The 18889-nt window shown below is 41.4% G+C and overlaps 1 protein-coding gene and 1 pseudogene across 1 annotated transcript in view; both read right to left on the bottom strand.

Moving 5' to 3' along the window:
* Positions 1 to 2935, bottom strand: part of LOC134077188 (uncharacterized) — a 69545-nt pseudogene extending 66610 nt beyond the window's left edge.
* A 606-nt stretch (positions 2936 to 3541) lies between these two features.
* Positions 3542 to 18889, bottom strand: part of LOC134077182 (complement C3-like) — a 37500-nt gene continuing 22152 nt past the window's right edge. Inside the window, exons 12-24 of the mRNA XM_062532624.1 lie at positions 18459 to 18659; positions 16025 to 16213; positions 15489 to 15644; positions 14332 to 14461; positions 14079 to 14150; positions 13702 to 13896; positions 10853 to 10976; positions 9840 to 9916; positions 9596 to 9735; positions 8155 to 8376; positions 6151 to 6208; positions 5873 to 5959; positions 3542 to 3774 (exon numbers count right to left, since the gene is read on the bottom strand). Of these exons, the coding sequence (XP_062388608.1) occupies positions 3542 to 3774; positions 5873 to 5959; positions 6151 to 6208; positions 8155 to 8376; positions 9596 to 9735; positions 9840 to 9916; positions 10853 to 10976; positions 13702 to 13896; positions 14079 to 14150; positions 14332 to 14461; positions 15489 to 15644; positions 16025 to 16213; positions 18459 to 18659 (1884 nt within the window). The remainder of the gene's footprint in view (positions 3775 to 5872; positions 5960 to 6150; positions 6209 to 8154; positions 8377 to 9595; positions 9736 to 9839; positions 9917 to 10852; positions 10977 to 13701; positions 13897 to 14078; positions 14151 to 14331; positions 14462 to 15488; positions 15645 to 16024; positions 16214 to 18458; positions 18660 to 18889) is intronic.

The following is an 18889-nucleotide window of genomic DNA, read 5'->3' as shown; positions in this document are numbered from 1 at the left end:
AGGACAGTAGAGAGAATGACAGGAAGTGAGCGGGAGAGAGTCGGGGTGGGATCTGGAAAGGACCACGGGGCGGGAATCGAACCCGGGTCGCCAGCGTACCGTGCAGGTGCCCCAGCCAGTTGCGCCACTGCCGGGGCCGCAAGGAGTCGATTTTGATGTTGAGGTCATGATGTATTGTAGGTTTGGCTGGTAGGACCAGCAATTCTGTTTTAGAGAGGTTTAGCTGGAGGTGGTGTACCTTCATCCATGTTGATATGTCTCAGAGCCAGTTTGAGATTCGTGTCGGGACCAAGGGGTCATCTGAGGGAAAGGACAGATAAAGCTGTGTGTCATCAGCATAGCAGTGGTATGAGAAGCCATGCGAGCGGATGATCTGTCCCAAGGAGGTGGTATAGATAGCAAAGAGCAGGGGTCCCAGCACTGAGCCCTGGGGGACCCCTGTGGAGAGGAAGTGAGGTGCAGAAAGCTGCCCAAGCCACGATACTTTAAACGAGCGTGAGGTAGGATTCCAACCAGGAAAGAGCTGAGCCAGAGATGCCCATGTCTGAGAATATAGACAGAATGCTGTGATTTACTGTGTCAAAGGCAGCCAATAAGTCAAGCAGAATGAGCATTGATGACTGAGCGTTCGCCCTGGCCTCCTTTAAGGCTTCTGTTACAGCCAGCAGAGCTGTTTTGGTGGAGTGGCCGGTTTTTAACCCAGATTGATTTGGATCCAGAAGATCGTTCTGTGAAAGGAATTCTGAGACTTGTTTGGAAACTGCTCGCTCTATACCTTTGGATAGGAAAGACAGTAGCGAAACAGGACGGTAGTTCTCAACTTGAGCCGTGTCGAGTGAAGGTTTCTTAAGTAGAGGTGTAACCTGGGCCGCCTTGAACGATGCTGGGAACGTGCCGGATGTTAGGGAGGCATTGATCACATGCGTGATGGCTGGTGTGACGGTCGGGCCGATGGACTGAAGCAGGTTCGTCGGTATAGGGTCCAACGCACACGTGGTAGGACAGCTGCATGTCAGGAGTCTAGCTACCTCACTCTCGGAGAGAGGCTCGAATGTTGAAAAGGATGATCCAGCAGCCATCAGAGGTTGAGAGGTTTTAACATCTGCGCCTGATGAAAAGAATTGAGGAGAATTGTTTGATGAAGAGAACTGAATGCTGATTGCCACCACTTTGTTTGTAAAAAACGAGGCGGTCTGCAGTAAGGTTGGACGCAGGAGGAGGTGGCTGAGGGTTGAGTAGTGTTTTGAAAGTTGAGAAGAGTTTCCGGGAGTCTGTGGCGTTGTTGATCTTGTCATTGTAGATGTTTGTTTTAGCATAGGATAGGAGTGTCTGGTAGTTTTTGAGGTCTTCTGTTGTCTTTGATTTGTGCCATTTCCTCTCTGCAGCTCTGAGTTTGGTCCGGTGTGAGTGTAGGGTGTCAGTTAGTCATGGATGGGAGTGTTTGGATCGCGCTGGCCTTGTAGTTAGAGGGCACAGTTTATCCAGACACGAGCTCAGTGTGGAGCAGAGCGAGTCCGTGGCTTCAATGACCTCCAGAGGAGAAGGAGTTGAGTGGAGTTAGGTCGGAGGCAACCGCAGAGGAGAAGTGGGCTGGAGTCAGGTTGCAGATGTTGCGGCAGAACGTGACCATCGGTAGAGGAGCCGGGGGTTGTTCCGTCAGGTTGACATTAAACCTAATGAAGAAATGGTCATTGAGATGGAGAGGTGTTACCATGAGGGAGTCTGTGGTGCAGTTCCTGGTGAGGATCAGATCAAGCTCTTTGCCAGCTTTGTGAGTGGGCGGACTGCGAGTCAGTTCGAGGATGAACGAGTGTGCCAGGGGCAAGAAGTATGCTGAGCCTGGAGTGTCTAAGTGGATGTTCATATCGCCGAGGATGAGTAGCGGACGGTCTTGCTCAGGGATGGAGGACAGCAGAGTGTCACCTAGTTGGCCTGGTGGGTGGTAGATGACAAGCACATAGAATTTCACTGGGGCAGTCACTGTGACGGCATGGTATTCAAACGAGTCATACCTGTTTTCAGGCAGCCGCAGAGTAAATGTCCAGTTGTTGGAAATTAGCAGACCCGTTCCACCTCCTCGTCCAGTTGGCCAAGGGGTGTGGGAGAGCGTGAAGTTAGTGGAGAGCGCAGCCGGGGTGGCCGTGTTTTCTGGCTTGATCCAAGTCTCAGTGAGAGCAAGGAGATCCAAGGAAAGGTGGTTGGCGTACCCAGCTATGAAGTCAGCTTTGTTCACTGCAGATTGGCAGTTCCATAAGCCCATGGAGAAGGAGGTTTCAGTAGGTGAGGACTGGTTGAGTTGCTTGAGGTTAGTGGGATGTCTGCCCCGTTTTGCATGATGTCATTTTCTGCGATGGCCGGTGCAAACAGCTATGTGCGAAAGGCACATTTTGGCTTTGTCCGTCACCTTTGCTCGGTTAAATTACGCAGGTCAACTTGCTTGTCTTGATCTCGTGTGTCTTCAACAAGGGCTGACTATTTAACCCCAGCCTCTATTGTTATGCTGAATGAAAGATTAAGTGCAGCTGTTTACACTAAGTGAATTAGCGTAGACCGCCCCCTCTCGTCAGCACAGCTTGATTGTTCAGCGACACCAGTCCAATTCTAGTGAATTGGAAGGCTAGGTAGAAGATCTAGATGGGTCTGGCTGTTAGTCTTACAACGCACTGCAGCTGTTGTCTGAATTAACTCAGGTGCTTCTCTGTTATAAGGAGCTTCTCTTGTTCTGATCCCGCCCCCTCTCGTCAGCGCAGCTTGATTGTTCAAAAGGGTGTGAAAACACTTTTACTGCTAATTCCGCTCTCTCGCACCGAACGAAACTTGCAGTTCTAATGTCCTTCCCCTCTTATTGTTCTAAAACTGATAGCACTGGTCCTTGATAATGATTGGCTGAATTGCGTTCGATGCCGGTGTAAAACCCAACACAAACATACACCATTTTGTTCTACAGTAATGCGCTAACACAAAGTTAGAGTAACTGTGTCTTGATGTTAGATAAATAGATAGATAGATAGATAGATACTTTATTGATCCCCAAGGGGAAATTCAATGGTTGCATGGCAACCATTCAGATAGAGAAATATATTTCCCATTTTCAGAGCCTGGACAGCTTGGAATGACTGGATTTTTTACAGTGTTCTCACAGAGTGGGCACCTAGCAGTTGTGAGGAGATGTTTACTAAATATCACAAACATGGACTTGAAATCGTGTAAAATCCCTGACTCTACCTTAAACACCTCAACCGATCGGATACGGCCAAATCCAACAGTGATTCAACTTTTTTTACCACACTGCAAAACATCTTCGAATTCTAGAATCTAAGTGAGAGAAATAACTTTACATCACAAGTAAGTATAGCTTATTTTGTCAATAATTTTCTCATAACAAGACATTTTCAGACTTAATTGCACTTAATTTAAGTGTAGCAAATCTTGCAAGTTTCTTGGCTTGTGGAAATATTCTGGCAAAGTTTGCCAATAGAACAAGATTGTATATTGTGTTGTTACACTATGCACTCTGCATTTTGCCATTTGTTCAGGTGTATCAAAAAGGAGTGTTAATGTAAGTCTTGCCTTGTTTAATGAACTTGACAGCTGTTTCACGTTGATCAAAACCCACTTTGTCCCACTGCTTGGTTTTGTCCAGGTAATGGACTGCAATGACGGGCATGGTTGTGCGAGCCATATTCTGTTCAGAACACCCAGATGGCTGTCGGATTAAGTCCACCATGAATTCTCCACTGATGGCCTTCTCAATGGTAACACCCAAGTCATCACCTAGAGGAAAAAAATGCACAACAAGGAAATACACAGCACATTCCCTGTTCTTGGTTAAATTCTCTGCTCCAGTAGTGCATCTACATGATCAACAGGTGTCATTGACATTGTCTATATGGCAGATTTTCAAAGTCATCAAATTATAGACTATAGAGACCCCTGGATGGACAGACAGACACACACACACACACACACACACACACTCAGCTCACTGCTGCTCTAGCCTGACGATGAGAGGCTGGTTGCTTAACACTTTCAGATACTGATATGTACGACACTCATCACATTCCATCTCTCCAAGTTTGCATGTTTCTGGTCGAACCTTTTTTTTTTTTTTTTTTTTTTTAAAGGTTATTTTTTGGGCTTTTTATGCCTTTAATTGGACAGGACGGTAGAGAGAATGACAGGAAGCGAGTGGGAGAGAGAGCAGGGGTGGGAGCCGGAAAGGACCACGGGGCGGGAATCGAACCCGGGTCGCCGGCGTGCGGTGCAGGTGCCCCAGCCAGTTGCGCCACGGCTGGGGCCTCTGGTCGAACCTTTGAACTGTTTTGAGATTTCTACTGTGTGGTATTCTCTATAGCCGTTTTCAGACAGGTTTTGCGCACATTTTGCGATAATTGCTTGCCGCATTTCTGACGGTAGCGGACATTCAGACATGAAGCATACTGTATATGCAAAATGTATACGGCCACCTGTTGTTCACATCTAATGCCGAATTTCCGTCAATTGGGCTTTAGTTCGCTGGGCAGATAGTGACGCCTAATAAATGCGGCCGCGCTGTCAGCTGTGCCTGCGAGTGTAGTTTTCACACTGGGAGTAGTTTTGCTGCATTACCGTAGGTTACGAAGGTAACTATTGATCTGTGAGACCGAGGGATGACCATCACTATCCCTTTTTAGACCGTACTGACGGTCGAAACAGATCTGCAGCGTGTTAGAAAGATGTAAGCTAACTGTTCAGTGATATCGGGCGCTTTAAATACACGTTATGTTTCCCTTGATCATCACTGACAAGTGCGGATTATTTCCGGGATTGCATTCACATAGCAGCTGTGGCGGCAACATTACGGAAACATGACTAGGTCAGCAGCAGGAAAAGTTTCAGTAGTAGATATGCGGACATATGCATTCAGACAGCACAATGGAAAAAAAACTACTGTTAAATGTCCGTGAACATTGCGGAAATACACGTCTGTCTGAAAGCGGCTTATGTAGCATCTCATTGGAGTACTAATATAATAATTTCCTGTGTATTGGCCACATAAACCGCAGGACAGTGTTTATGCAAGTTAGAAAAGCAAAACCATAATAATACCGTATTAACTGCCTGTTTCTTGACCTCATAGCTGATCAATGTATAAACCTCGGCTAATAGTTAGGAAATTATGGTAGGCTACATGTCTGAGCAAAGACAAAAAAAAAAAAAAAAAAAAAAAAAAAAGCTTATAGTCTGTTTGAAATCGCATACTTCCGTACACTTTTGTGTGCACCCTATGTGCACTGTGGGCTTACAGGCAGAGTTCTCACATTTTGACGTAGAGCGCAGACCTCCGCCTGAATTTTTCTTCCTAGTTTGTCATACATTTCAACCTAACTTATTCAGATCGCCATCACGTTGCCATCCAATGTCATTACACCACTAAGTGAAAAACATAAACGCCTCCGGAATCCATTTATTACTTTTTGAGTTATCTTGCTAACAAACAGACAGACAGACAGACAAACTAATGCCGGTCCCCTCATTATTATATATATAATAATAATAATAATGATAATACATAGGTTTTATATAGCGTTTTTCTAGGTACCCAAAGACGTTTTACAAAAACAGAGAACAAAAAGGATACAAAAGGACAATATATATATATATATATATATATATATACACATACATGCATATATGCAAACACATACAGATACTCAAAAAACAACAACACAAGAGAGTAGATAGGAAAATAAGAGAGAGAGAGGGTGGGGGAAAAAAGTGATGTTGAAGAAATGGGTTTTGAGGTGATTTTTAGTTTAAATCGATTGATTATTGAAGTTGTGCTGTTGCCAGATTGAACAGTCACACATCCTCAAATTTTCGGTAGTTTTACCTTGAGCTGTGATGTATGTATTTGACGGGCTGTCAGGTAGTTTCTGTTTTGACCCTATAGCAGAGATTTTCCTTGTCTGGCTTCCACCTGTTAAAATAGAAGAAAATGTAACACCTTCATAAAACATAGTTTTTTCATATGTTATGCATAGTAGAAACGGCAGATCAATTAAGTTCTCATTACTTATTTCTGTATAACATCCTCAGCAGTGAGGAAGAAGAAACACATCATTCGACACTGCTGAAAATATGGCAATTTAGATGAGAAGAACACATTACCATTGGTGGAAGGGTCCAACACAATTGTTTCTGAAATTGTTTTACGAACACCTTCAGGCTGAAAAGGAAAGTGAGGCGTCAAAATGTAAAAAAAAAAGTTTAACCACAAAGCATTAAAGGAGTGACACAACGGATGAACAAAGCATTTTACCTTGTTCTATGATGTTAAAGTGTGTTGAAGTGGGACCCGGGGCAAGCTACTGACACAGTTTGGTGCTGTTTTGAGCAATATTAGTGGTCAATAAATGCTGTTTTGAAAGCGTTAGTCACCTGCTTGAGCTAATCTACTGTTTGCGATTTTGGGCATGGTGCTCTGTGGTGCTTGATAAATGAAAAATACCGTCTCTATGGCTTAGTTGATGTATTTTCAAAACACCTTTTGGTGCATTTTCGCCGGAGTTAGACTTTAACGCAAAGGGTATGCCAACTTAGGTCTGTTCAAAAAATGCTCAGATGTTATTTCACAAACCCAGATTACAATCCTATAATTAAGATGGAGAATAAAATGGTCTGTTTTGTCAGATTAAGGGCCTCCCTCATGGTTTTCTGGACATCCTCATTAATAATTAAATACCTAGCAGCTAGTGTTGTTTTTGGCAGCCTGTTTTAGTTTTAGTCTAGTCTTTGTGTCAAGCTGTCATATTAGTTTTTATTAGTTTTAGTCGCATTCATACTCTTTTTAGTCTAGTCAAGTTTCAGTCTTGCTGCAAAATAATAATAATAATAATAATAATAATAATGCGACTAAATTAGACAAAATAATATTATGACATTTTGTTTTGTCTCCTTTTGGTCAACGAAAAGACATTTTAGCATAGTTTTCATTTTGTAAGCCACAAATAGTCTTGTTTTTTATTCGTTTATTTAACAATATGCATTAAACATTTAATTATAGTCATCGTCACATGACCAGCATTTGTGTTGCGTCTTGTCTCGTTTTTGTCACATGATAAAGGTTCACTCTACAAACTCCTGTAAAGTCGATGGCAATATGCAATAAATTAACCATTCAGCCTGACAATTTCAAGATCTGCTATATTATGCTCCAAAGCCAATTTAGCCTACACATGGGGGTGTACATGATTGAGACAGAATTGGAGAAAGGATTAAATCCTGAGGAAGAATTTTTCTTTTATAGGCCTACCTACATTTTCTCTAATGGCACTTCAGCCTAGTAGAGGCACAGTAGAGTGGCTAACACTGACAACCTTGCTGATCATATTAGCTAACTATGCTAGTTTGAGGTGACATTATGGGAACAGCACTTGGCATTACAAGCTTAACCCCAGTCAGTATCAATGGGAATGTTAGCTATAGCATTCCGGTCACAAGGGTCCTTGCACTGTATTCCCTACTCCCTACCCACAGCATAGAGTGTAAAAATCACAGGGAACTCGTGTTGTGTGTGTAATGGTATGTGCGTGAATGTTGTTAGAATGCATGATGTGTGACACAATCTGTGTGGTGAAGTGTAGTGTTGGGGAACAAGGGATGGGGACCTGAGCCAGAAAGGACAAAGTTAATGTTCATTAAAAAAACTACAAAGACAAATCGCAACTTTTTGTTACATTATTTTCAAGTAAATGTTGAATCATCCAGCTTATTGAAGTCTGGTGTAATAAAAATCCCAGTGAGAGAGCTGCTGCTGCTGCTGTGTGAAGCTGGATGTGGGCTTGTGTGTGTAAATGTTGGTGACATTACAGAGGTACAGACCAGAGCCAAATAAGGTGCAGCCACTGAGTTGTCATTACCTATTCACTTCATTGTGATTCAACCATTTTACCATGGCAGTTTCAAGTTGTGAGATTTCAATACGAAAGAGGCGACAATGACATTTTTAAGTTCCATGTATGTTTATTTTTCAAACCGAACTATACTTAAGTAAATTCGGTTTTGCATTCTATCACCCCTTTAACTCAGAACATACAATCCCATTTTTTGAATTCCCACACTTCCAGAGTAATCTAATCTAATTAGCCCTGTAGATTTAGGAAGGAGACTCACCACTACCAGCAAGTTCTTCTTGATTCCATCAGCAAGATATGCACCAGACACCATTGCTATTGCTTTAACCTCAATGGTATATTTGCCTGGCTCACCAATGGGCACAATCACAAAAGGCACTGCAAAGGTCGACCTCTCATCCACATGTACTGTGGTCCTGCTCTTCCCAGATACGGAGGCAACACTGCACACGCCTTTAACACTGTACCATTCTACTCGTACCTGTAAGCAGAGAAGGCTGTTCTGTGAAATGGCCACCCACCTTCCACTCTACAGACCTCTGAAGTTGTCTTACAAAAAGATCCCAAAGCTGCCATTATTGCCCATATAAGGAAATCCAGATAACTTTTTTTTGGCAAAGATGGTGGCTTTGGGGCTTTTTTGTAGGCAAACTTTAGAGGTCATACATACATAACACTATTGAAGGCGGTAGACTTTACAGTTGCATGGTATTATGAGGAAAAAGACATGCATACATGTGCTTTAACCATACTGTACACGACCCATATACAGCGTTTCACAATGTCACAGAGAGGGCCCAAGATGTGACCAACCTGGGGAGAGTTTGCCGTGTCTGAAGTGTATTCAAACAGGGACAGCTGATTCAGAACACCAATTTTGACTAGCTAGATAGAAACAGTCAATATTGACTATTATGATGACACAATGTTAATCGTAACAATGCGCCAAAGCATTTTGTTGTAGTGTTAGTTAAATTCCCTTACTCTTTGTGCAAACAATGTACTTGGAATTTCTGTGATAGATGTGCGGGGCAGCCGTGGCCTACTGGCTTCGAGCTTATGACCGGAGGCGGAGGGTTGCTGGTTCGATCCCCAACCAGTCCACAGCTGAAGTGCTCTTGAGCAAGGCACCTAACCTACTAACTTCACTAATTCACGGATGGGATAAATGCAGAAACCAAATTCCTTGTATACGCAAGTATACATGGCTGATTTGATTTTATTGATTTGATTTGAGATGCTTTTGTTGCCTCAACCGCTGGGGAAATTAGCTATATTGCAACAGCTCTTTACAAAGAATTAGTCATTTCATACACTGTAGAATGTCTACTGTTAAGGACAATCTATAAGCTGGGTGAACCCTGCCTGAACTTCCAGCAAATTTGGATGTCACCCGGCAGCTCAGGCTGGAAACCTGCACATCTATCTCCTCTGTTCCCTGCCAGAACCTTTGGCTCCAATCAGAAACTAGCTTATCCAAAAGACCTACAGGATCGTTGCTCTGATTGGTTGAAGGACTATCCAAGTGTATAGAGTCATTTGAAGGATGCCCATTGATCACGCCTCTTGTGTAGTAGAAACAAAGCGCAGCCTTCCCATACTAATGTTCAATCTTAAAATATTGAGCTTAGTATGGTGATAGCCAGAATTGACAATCTACTAACTACAAACTCAATTCTACAGAGAAAAAAAGTGCCTACATCCATGGATTCTTGCAACTGGTTGTGAATGATGGCCCTGATCTCAATCTGCTCATGTCTCACAGCAGAGTAGGGCAACTTCAAGTCAATGAAAAAGTCCATATTAATATCCATACTCAGGGTGTCTGACACACAAATACCTGCAGATAGATCATAAACAGGTTGGATCAGGTTAGAACATGTAAGGCAGGCTAGGAGGTGAAGTGAGAAGATAAGAGTGTTTGAATATATGGATGGATCCTACCATTGTCAGAGAGGCTGATAGCAGTAAATTGCCAGGATGTTATGGAGTCTGGGAAAAAAACCGTTTCAGTCCTCTCACTAGAGAAAATTAAAGAAAGCCCATGGGAGGAAAGGGTTAAACATTCTGTGGAAGGGAATGAATATCTATCTATCTATCTATCCATCTATCTATCTATCTATCTATCTATCTATCATAATTTCCCAAATATTAGTCAAGGTTTATACATTGATTTTGCAAAATTGCATAAAACACTGTCCTGCTGTTTATACACAATGTGGTCAATTCACATGAAGTCACTGTACATCAATCAATCAATCAATCAATTATTTGAATGTCTGTGGGTCTTCCCATCACATTTGTCTGACTGACTTTCAGTTTCTTGCTACGGGCACCGGCGATTGTGGCGTCGAGTTTGGCATTGTTTGCATGAGAAACACGAAAGATATTTGAGTGAGAATAAACTTTCATTTTAATTATTAATCATAATCTAAACTAGTTGTATAAAATTTGGTTAGTGTAGTGTCCATTCTATTCATTTGGTAACTCTTAAATTGATAGATTGGTTGGAGTTATATTCATTCAACTACAGATCATTTTTAAAGTAAACTTTAAGTAAACTTGCAGGCATGACATTGGTCTGTGGATTGTCTACAGGAAGTACTGCACTAACCTGATGTTCCTGTCTTTTGGGCAACACATTATCATATGACAACTTGTTTAATCATTTTGCATGTATGAATTATTGCCTAAAGGTTGTGGGGATGAGACTATTCAGCAGATAATTGTACATATTAATTTGCATGGATGTACCAAAACAATTACAACTTGTTCAAAACAATGAGAAACTGCTTTTGTTGATGTGCACAAGTGACACAATGATGTGAAGATTGAACTGGTAGTTTTGAGAATTTCAATTCTGATCTGAGAAATCTACCAAAGTAATTGAGGAAAAACTGTAATATAGATTGTATACAATTGTAACAACAATAAAGTAGACAATAAATTAGTCTAACCAGACTCTTTTTGAACATGTGTCAAAGGACACTTCTTTCCAAAGCCAGCTCTCAGGGAAATTTGAACGTGATGTTAAGTCCTCAATCAACTCATCCATCAGGTCATCCTCCTCCTCAAGATCACCTATTAACACAGGAAGAAAGAAATCAAGAAATTACTCAAACATAGCGGAACCATGCATATCAGACTTTCATTAGCAGTCTGACTGTAGTGGTCATAGTCTCTAAGTCTAAGTCTAAGTCAAAGTCAAAGTCAAAGTATACTAATACAAAGTATAAGTTGGGCATTTTGTTTGGTCAAAGTGCACATTTCAGACACATAGGCATATAATCCCTTAAACACACACAACAACCACAACAACCACAACAATAACAACAACAGCCACAACCACCACCACCACCACCACCACAACAACAACAGAAAGGTACACTAATCTTCAGTAGCAGGCTTGGAGCACATAAGCCTGACATTCCATAATTAAAATGAATTAAGATCACACTAAATTAAAATGCAGTGTTATAAGAATAGACAAAACAATTAATTATTTTGACCTGTGTCTTTCCTTAAAAAGTCTAATGGCAGAGGGGACAAACGACAACCTAAAACCTCTTGGTTCTAATTGGCCCTTGCAACAGCCTGCTGCTGCCACGGTTACTGCATTGGAACCTCTTACTGTATATACTGTAAGGTCATCAGTGTGTGACCTCAAAAATACGCTTCTGAAAGAATGATCGAAGAATCACATAAATACACTCCTAAACCTTGTGAAAAGTCTTCCCAGAAGAGTTGAAGCTGTTGTAGCTGCAAAGGGTGGAACAATACAAAGTCACCCTATGGATTAAGGATGGGATGCACGAACTTCATATGTGAGTCAAGGCAGGTTAGTGAATACTTTTGGCAATATAGTGTATAGATCCTTTCACGTTCCCACTCTAAAGCCCTTTTCAGACAGGTTTTGCGCACATTTTGCGATAATTGCTTAGGCCTACCACATTTCTGACGGTAGCGGTCATTCAGACATTAAGCATATATGCATTGTTGTGCCTGAACGCGTTCATTGAACGAAAGTTCATGAACTCGTTCATAATTTTGGTGAACGTGAACTGAACGAACTGTATTTCTGCCTGATGAACGATACTGTGAACGCGTTCATTCTGGTGTCTGTGAACGTCACGTTCACTTTTTTTTAATTTAGTTAGGTTCAGGCAAAAAACGCACCGTTAATAGCACTAAAGTGTTGCCCAACCGTTGCGTGTGCTTCTTTGTCTATGCCAGATTCTATGTCTGAATTCATATTTCTGTATAGCCTTCACCTTTACCGGAATCTTTCCTGCTGCCAACCTATGTTTCCGTAATATTGCCGCCACAGCTGCTAGGCCTACAGCCTATGCCTGCATGCAATCGCGGAAAAAATCGCACTTGATGATCAAGTCAAGTGAAGTATTACGTGTAGCCGTTTAAAGCACCCCATGTCAGTGAACAGTTCCATCTCTCACGCTACAGCTAATGCAGCAAGGTATCCTCCTCTCCCGGTGTAAAAACAGTCTTCTGACAGCGCGGCCGCATTTCTGCCCAGCGAACCAAAGCCCAATTGATGGAAATTCTAAATTAGATGTGAACAAACAGAGGCCGTATACATTTCGCATGCTTCATATCTGAATTTCCGCTACCGTCAGAAATGTGGCAAGCAATTATAGCAGAATGTGCATAAAACCTGTCTGAAAATGGCTATTTCATGAAAACTAATGAAACATTTGCTGGCTGTGGCAACAATTTTGAAAGAGTAGCCTATAGTTTGCAACATATTGAAAAAATTAACTGCATTAGTTCATTTTTTGGAGCTGTGAACTTCGTTCATAATTTGGAATTATGAACTATGAACTGAACTAGTTCATTTTAAAATTTGTGAACGATGAACTGAACTAGTTCATGGAGAAAGTGAACTTTCCCAACACATATATGCGCAATGTATACGCCCACCTGTTGTTCACATCTAATGTAGAATTTCCGTCAATTGGGCTTTAGTTCGCTGGGCAGATAATGACGCCAAATAAATGCGGCCGCACTGACAGCTGTGCATGCGAGTGTACTTTTCACACCAGGAGTAGCCTTGCTGCATTACTGTAGGTTACGAAGGTAACTATGGATCTGTGAGACCGAGGGATGACCGTCACCATCTCTTTTTAGACCGTAGTGACGGTCAGAGTGAGGTTGAAACAGATCTGCAGCGTGTTAGAGAGATGTAGGCTAACTGTTCAGTGATAACGGGCACTTTAAATACACGTAATACTTCCCTTGATCATCACTGACAAGTGCAGATTTTTTCCGCGATTGTTGTTCAAATAGCAGCTGTGGCGGCAACATTACGGAAACATGACTAGGTCGGCAGCAGGAAAAGTTCCGATAGTAGATATGCGGACATATGCATTCAGACAGCACAACGAAAAAAAAACTACCGTATAATCTCCGTGAACATTGCGTAAATTCACGTCTGTCTGAAAGGATGTTAAATGTTAAATGTTAAATTCCATTACTTTTCCCTGACAAAATCCTGAATTTCTGTGACCCATCCCAACTGTTTTGAAATGGGTTGCTGGCATCAAATTGAAAATGTGCTGATATATTCCATTAAATAGTCAAATTTCCTTCAACAATTGATATGTTGTCTTTGAACTATTATCAATTAAATATATTTGTAAATCATAGCATTTTTTTTTTTATTCATGTTTCACAAATTGCCCCAATTTTTTTTAGAATTCAGGTTGTAGTTGACTGCACAAATAGCCTATTTGATTTATCACGTTGGGAAAAGAAATAAAGGAAGTGAAAATTGTAATGAGGTGCTTACTGCGAGCCAGCTGGAGGATGTCCTCCCTCTCCTCATCACGGTGTTCAGACATTATCCTGCAGCACTTCAGGAAGGCCGCTTCACACGCTGGGCCGTCCAAGATGAACTCGGCTCGGCGCTCGCAGGAGTAGCCCAGTGTGTTCTTCTTCATTCCGTCAACGCAACACTGCCTCTCCTCTCCGGTATAATTTTTGGCTGAGGAGCGAAACCAGCGAAATGATGGATGGACGGACCGGACGGTTGGATGAACAGTCAGGTAAGTACAGGTACAGGTAGGTAGGTACAAGTGATTAGAGTGAATGAACAGGCACATAGGCATATGATAGTTTAGATTAGATGAGTTCAATCCTATAAAGTGAAAAAAATAATCTGCTTGCCTGCTGTGGTCTGGACCTCCATTATAGTGACAGCTCGCCGTCTCCTTTTCGCCTGGGTCTGACAGGTGGGATCTATGGAAACACCATAGTACAATATACATTGAAATTCTCCACCACTTTTGATACTCTCAATCCCAAGGAGAACTTTGCTCAAGATTTGTACTTTCACCTTTAAAAACCCCCAGGTAGCGATATGTTTCACCCCCAGTCACCAATGTATACTATTATTGTACTGTTCCTTGCTATGCATTACCTTTGCGGACTGCCGTTCCTCCAGCAGCATTGGTCTGAAATACCAGTCCAGCATCATAGAAAACCCCCATACTGTCTTTACCACTGCCAGCAGTGCAGGCAGGATCGAGATTCTCAACAGTGTCCCAGATCTGTTTGAAAACAAGCAGATACTGGCACATACCATATTTTTTGAAATTGTAGACTTCTTAAAAAATCTATTTCAGTCACTGCAAAAACTGCTCATCTAATCAAATCTAACCTTGTGTTATTGATGCACTGGCAGCCAAATTTGCTTGTTTTCATTATGAAATGGCTTGAATGTAGTGTATACTTTCACTTCCATTAACTCAAGTTAAGCCTACCTTACACTGACAGGCTTTGCAAGATTTTTGAAAGACTGCAGTCTCAGACCCTCTCACATCTAAAGACAATTCATAGAGTTTCTAGTGACAGTCTAGTCACAAGCCAGATTATGATTTTGCAAAGACTGTGGGCCACTATTTACAAGACTGCAACTAGATTCCTTCAAATAATTTCCATCGTGCACTATATATCAACAGGAACTCATATACACTAGCCTACTCATATCAAGTCATTCATGTGTGACATCCCTTAGAGATAGAGTTGTTCTGTCACGTAGAATAGCTGACTAATAATTTATAAGAAATTGAATAACGAATAATCATACAGGCTACAGCTGTCGCCTATTTTGCCCCTTCCTGTTTGGTGTTGGAGCGAGGTCACTAATAGACCTCTGAAGTTTGGCTACAAAAAGGAATCAAAACTGCCATCTTTGCCCATATAAGGAGATCCGGGTGTTAATTGAAGCTAACTGTCCATGGCAAGTTGCATTGCAAACTAGCCCTGGGGTAGCAAAGATCAAAGTGTGCCGTCTTCACCTAACGAAGATCACAGAATCCACTCGAAGGCAGAGGACAAAACGTTGTAGTGCAAAATGTCTGCATTTCCAATATCTTCAACCCCGCAAGAGTCTAACAAGTGCTCAATGTTGCATTAGTTATAAGCAGAGTCACACTGAAGTGTCATCTTCACATCAGGGGTAAGAGAATATGTTTGAAACCGGGGTTTATACAATATTGCCCTCATTCATATTGTGCACAAAGACTATCTGTGGGGATATACTGATTATCCACTACAAGGACAAAATATTGACACCTTGCTCTGGGTGAGTCTGTGCTTGTTGTTGAGTACATAGATTCCCTTATCCACGGCCACCAGACCCACTCTGGCTCCAGGGTCTCCAGTGATCTTCAGGCCAAGTTTCCCTTTGGGCTTGTATCTCGTATCTTTAGGAATGACTTCTACCTTGAGCTGTGCATAAAGAGAATACCATGAAAATGCATTTTTATAAAACTTCTAAAGCATTGCATTATGTGCAAGCTACTTTTAAAATTAGTTTGACAATATTGCATGACCATTCATGTAATTGTTTATTAAATGTTGTTTGTTCCCTGACTGCAAGTGTGACTTTATACACATAATACACACTTTTTCAGACATGTTTGTAATGTTATTATTACAAAATCTAACCTAAACAATGATTTTGGAGTAATTACTGGAATACATTTTATGCACCTAAATTATGCCAAATGTGACCACTAATTACTGATTAGAGAAACAAAAACATTGTATATAACATCTGTGTACAATATAAGCTCCCAAATGCCTCTATATAGATATATTACACAAACCTTTCCCATGCAGGTTTTCTCCACATCCACCCAGACTGAGTCAGACACCACCTCAGAACCCACGTGGTAGTACGCCACGATGCGGAAGGAGGGGACCATGTCCTTGGTCACAGTTAAGTACAGAGACAGAAGACTCTGGCCCTGACTTGTGATCCCATTTGATTCAACAATTTGCCCCTTGCTCACGATCTGATGTGAAAAAGCACATTGGCAACAATACACCTGAGACTTCAAATGCTAGCAGGATATAACAAGAACATTGAATGCAACATAGGAATACACATGGCAAGTATGACTGTGTTGAATGGGATTTCAGAATATTACCGTAATTTCCTGACTATTAGCCGCGGGTTATACATTGATTTTGTAAAATTTCTTCAGCTATGAGGTTAATACAGGGGGGAGTTATGGTGCTAATAAGGTTTTGTTCCTTTTAACTTGCATAAAACACTGTCCTGCAGGTTATACACAATGCGGCTTATATGCGGGAAATTACTGTAGTTGAAACTTGAAAATACTGAATGCATTCTGATGTCAGCAACACTTGGGCTATCACTTTAACGTTTGAATATCAATTTCAAAATTGAACTGGCCAAACAACACAAATTTAAAAAATGAGCAGAGAAAATCTTTGGAAATGTAATACATTAGAAGCTATCGTAAAGATACAAGATATGAGCCCAAAGGGAAACTCATATTTAACTTGTATAAGACAATATAAAACATAGACAATTACTGATAAACTGAAAGCTAAAATAGCCTACAGATTGAATTATGGGCCTGCCCAGCAAGCAAATAACGTTCTGCTAACTTTAAGAATTGTAGCTTTTGGTTCCCCTGAGGTTAGTTTTTCAATAACCTACTAATAACGTTTAGAGAACGTTATCTCCAGGTTGTCAAAAAAACAACATATTTTCTGGTTATGTGCTTGGGGTTGAAATTTATGAAAATCGCCCCCGAGTTTTTATGAGTTTCCAATTGAACACAGCCAGCAGCCACACTGCAACTTAATCGGAATAATTTGTTGCAAATTCGACATCAGGCATATTATATTCTTCCCCCCTCTGTTGGATTGATATTAGGCCTACCAGAGCCATATAGCCCGTCTAGCAAGAAGGGGCAGCCAGCGCGAGAAGAGGTTGAGAGAAGCTACTTCCATCATATCGGGTCCGTGAAAAAAAAAACAGCCAGCTCTGTGTGTTGATGTGTTAGCAGACTCTGTACCTCGCTAACTTTAAGACATTTGGATAACACAGAGATAAAGCAGAGACACTTATTAAAAGGACTTTGGATAAAGTTACTCACGTAGGCTACTGGCTGTAGCCTATATGGTATCGAATCACGTTCTTCACATCGTTTTCCATGCACTTGTTCCATTAAGTCCAATACAGTAGTCAACAGGCTTTTTTTAAAAAACACTGCTACAGGGTAAACCAGGTGGAGGAGCTATACACTAGCCATATGTCCCTAGGCAGACACCGATTTCATGCTTACATTTCCCGAGAGAGAAATCCCTGGACCGCCGTGAAAACAAATGCTGCCCTGCAGTCAACTCGCACTGGTTTCATTTGTGAAATACAGTCTTTCAGACATGCACAGAATGTCAACAGTTGGGCTGAGCAATCAACCCAAGTAAGTTATATTCTTGGTTAATCTCCACAGTTTGCTTACAAAAACAATTGTCTCGCAGTGCAAGTGGCTCCGAGTGCAATAGCCTATGGAGTTCACTGTTCTCACAGTTCAATTCCCAGTCCCAATTTAAAACAATTTAAACCAAAACTGAGGACTTTTAATGGAATACGATGCAATAAAAGCAGCGAGTTTTGAATTTTGAAACAATGTGGTTGGGACATTTCAGCTTAGGCTAGCCTGCTCTGCTGATGTTTTGAACAGCCGATCCCCAGCAAACATGCCCGTGTGGGCCCACTGCGGGCAGAATAAATTTGACACCCCCCTCCCCCTGTAAAACTGCCTGTTACTTGAAAAGTATTGATCTTAGCACGAAAACATTTTACATAGTGTCTCCTGGGTGTGTCTGGTATTTTTTTCAGATTTTTTTGAGACGCAAGTGCGTGCGCTCTGGTTGATTTGACGTGGAATGACCCGAAACAGACAGACAGACAGACATACAGACAATAATAGACACTCAGTTAGACTGAAATATGTTTAGGTCAAACTAGTTTTTCCTCAACTGCATGCCATAGTTTAGATATATTTTACATAAAAGGGTTGAAAAATGTATCACCTATTCATTAATAATTAATGATACGAAGGGGAAGAAGGAAATCATACAGTATAGCAAAGATGCTAGAACAGAGCTCTGTTCTAGAATCTTTGGTATAGAGTTTGTACCAGAGCCATATAATGATATAATTGTACCAGAGCCTTTATGGTTTGTACTGTACATTACAAATAATATCCATTGTTAACTCACCAGGTAAGTGATGTCATGGTCCTGTATGGCATTGACTCGAAGATTGAAGTTCACCGCAATCTGGCCTCCTAGACGCACATGTCCTGAATCAACTTTAATGTGTAGATAGTTTTGGGACCCAGCGCTAGATTGATATGGCCACGCTGTCATGGTTCGGGAAGCCTGCCTTGATGATGTCAGGTCAGGGTCCGTGGTATTTGCCTGGTAATTAAGTAAATTTAAGCAAATGCAAGGACACATGCACTCTCAATCAGTATTCCATGACATCCTGTTTCTTTAAGGTATAAAAGTTACAGTGACACAGAGGTCAGATGTCCTAGTCATTCTGGGAAAGACAAGAGAATGCACAATTTCATTTTGGATAGTCTTCACCTTCATAAAGGAATGGCTATAAAACAGGAGTTGTCTGTGAAATCAAATCAGACTCATAA

This window comes from Sardina pilchardus, chromosome 1 (assembly GCF_963854185.1).
Source record: "Sardina pilchardus chromosome 1, fSarPil1.1, whole genome shotgun sequence".
Taxonomy (NCBI): domain Eukaryota; kingdom Metazoa; phylum Chordata; class Actinopteri; order Clupeiformes; family Clupeidae; genus Sardina; species Sardina pilchardus.
This window is presented reverse-complemented; position numbering and strand designations above follow the sequence as displayed.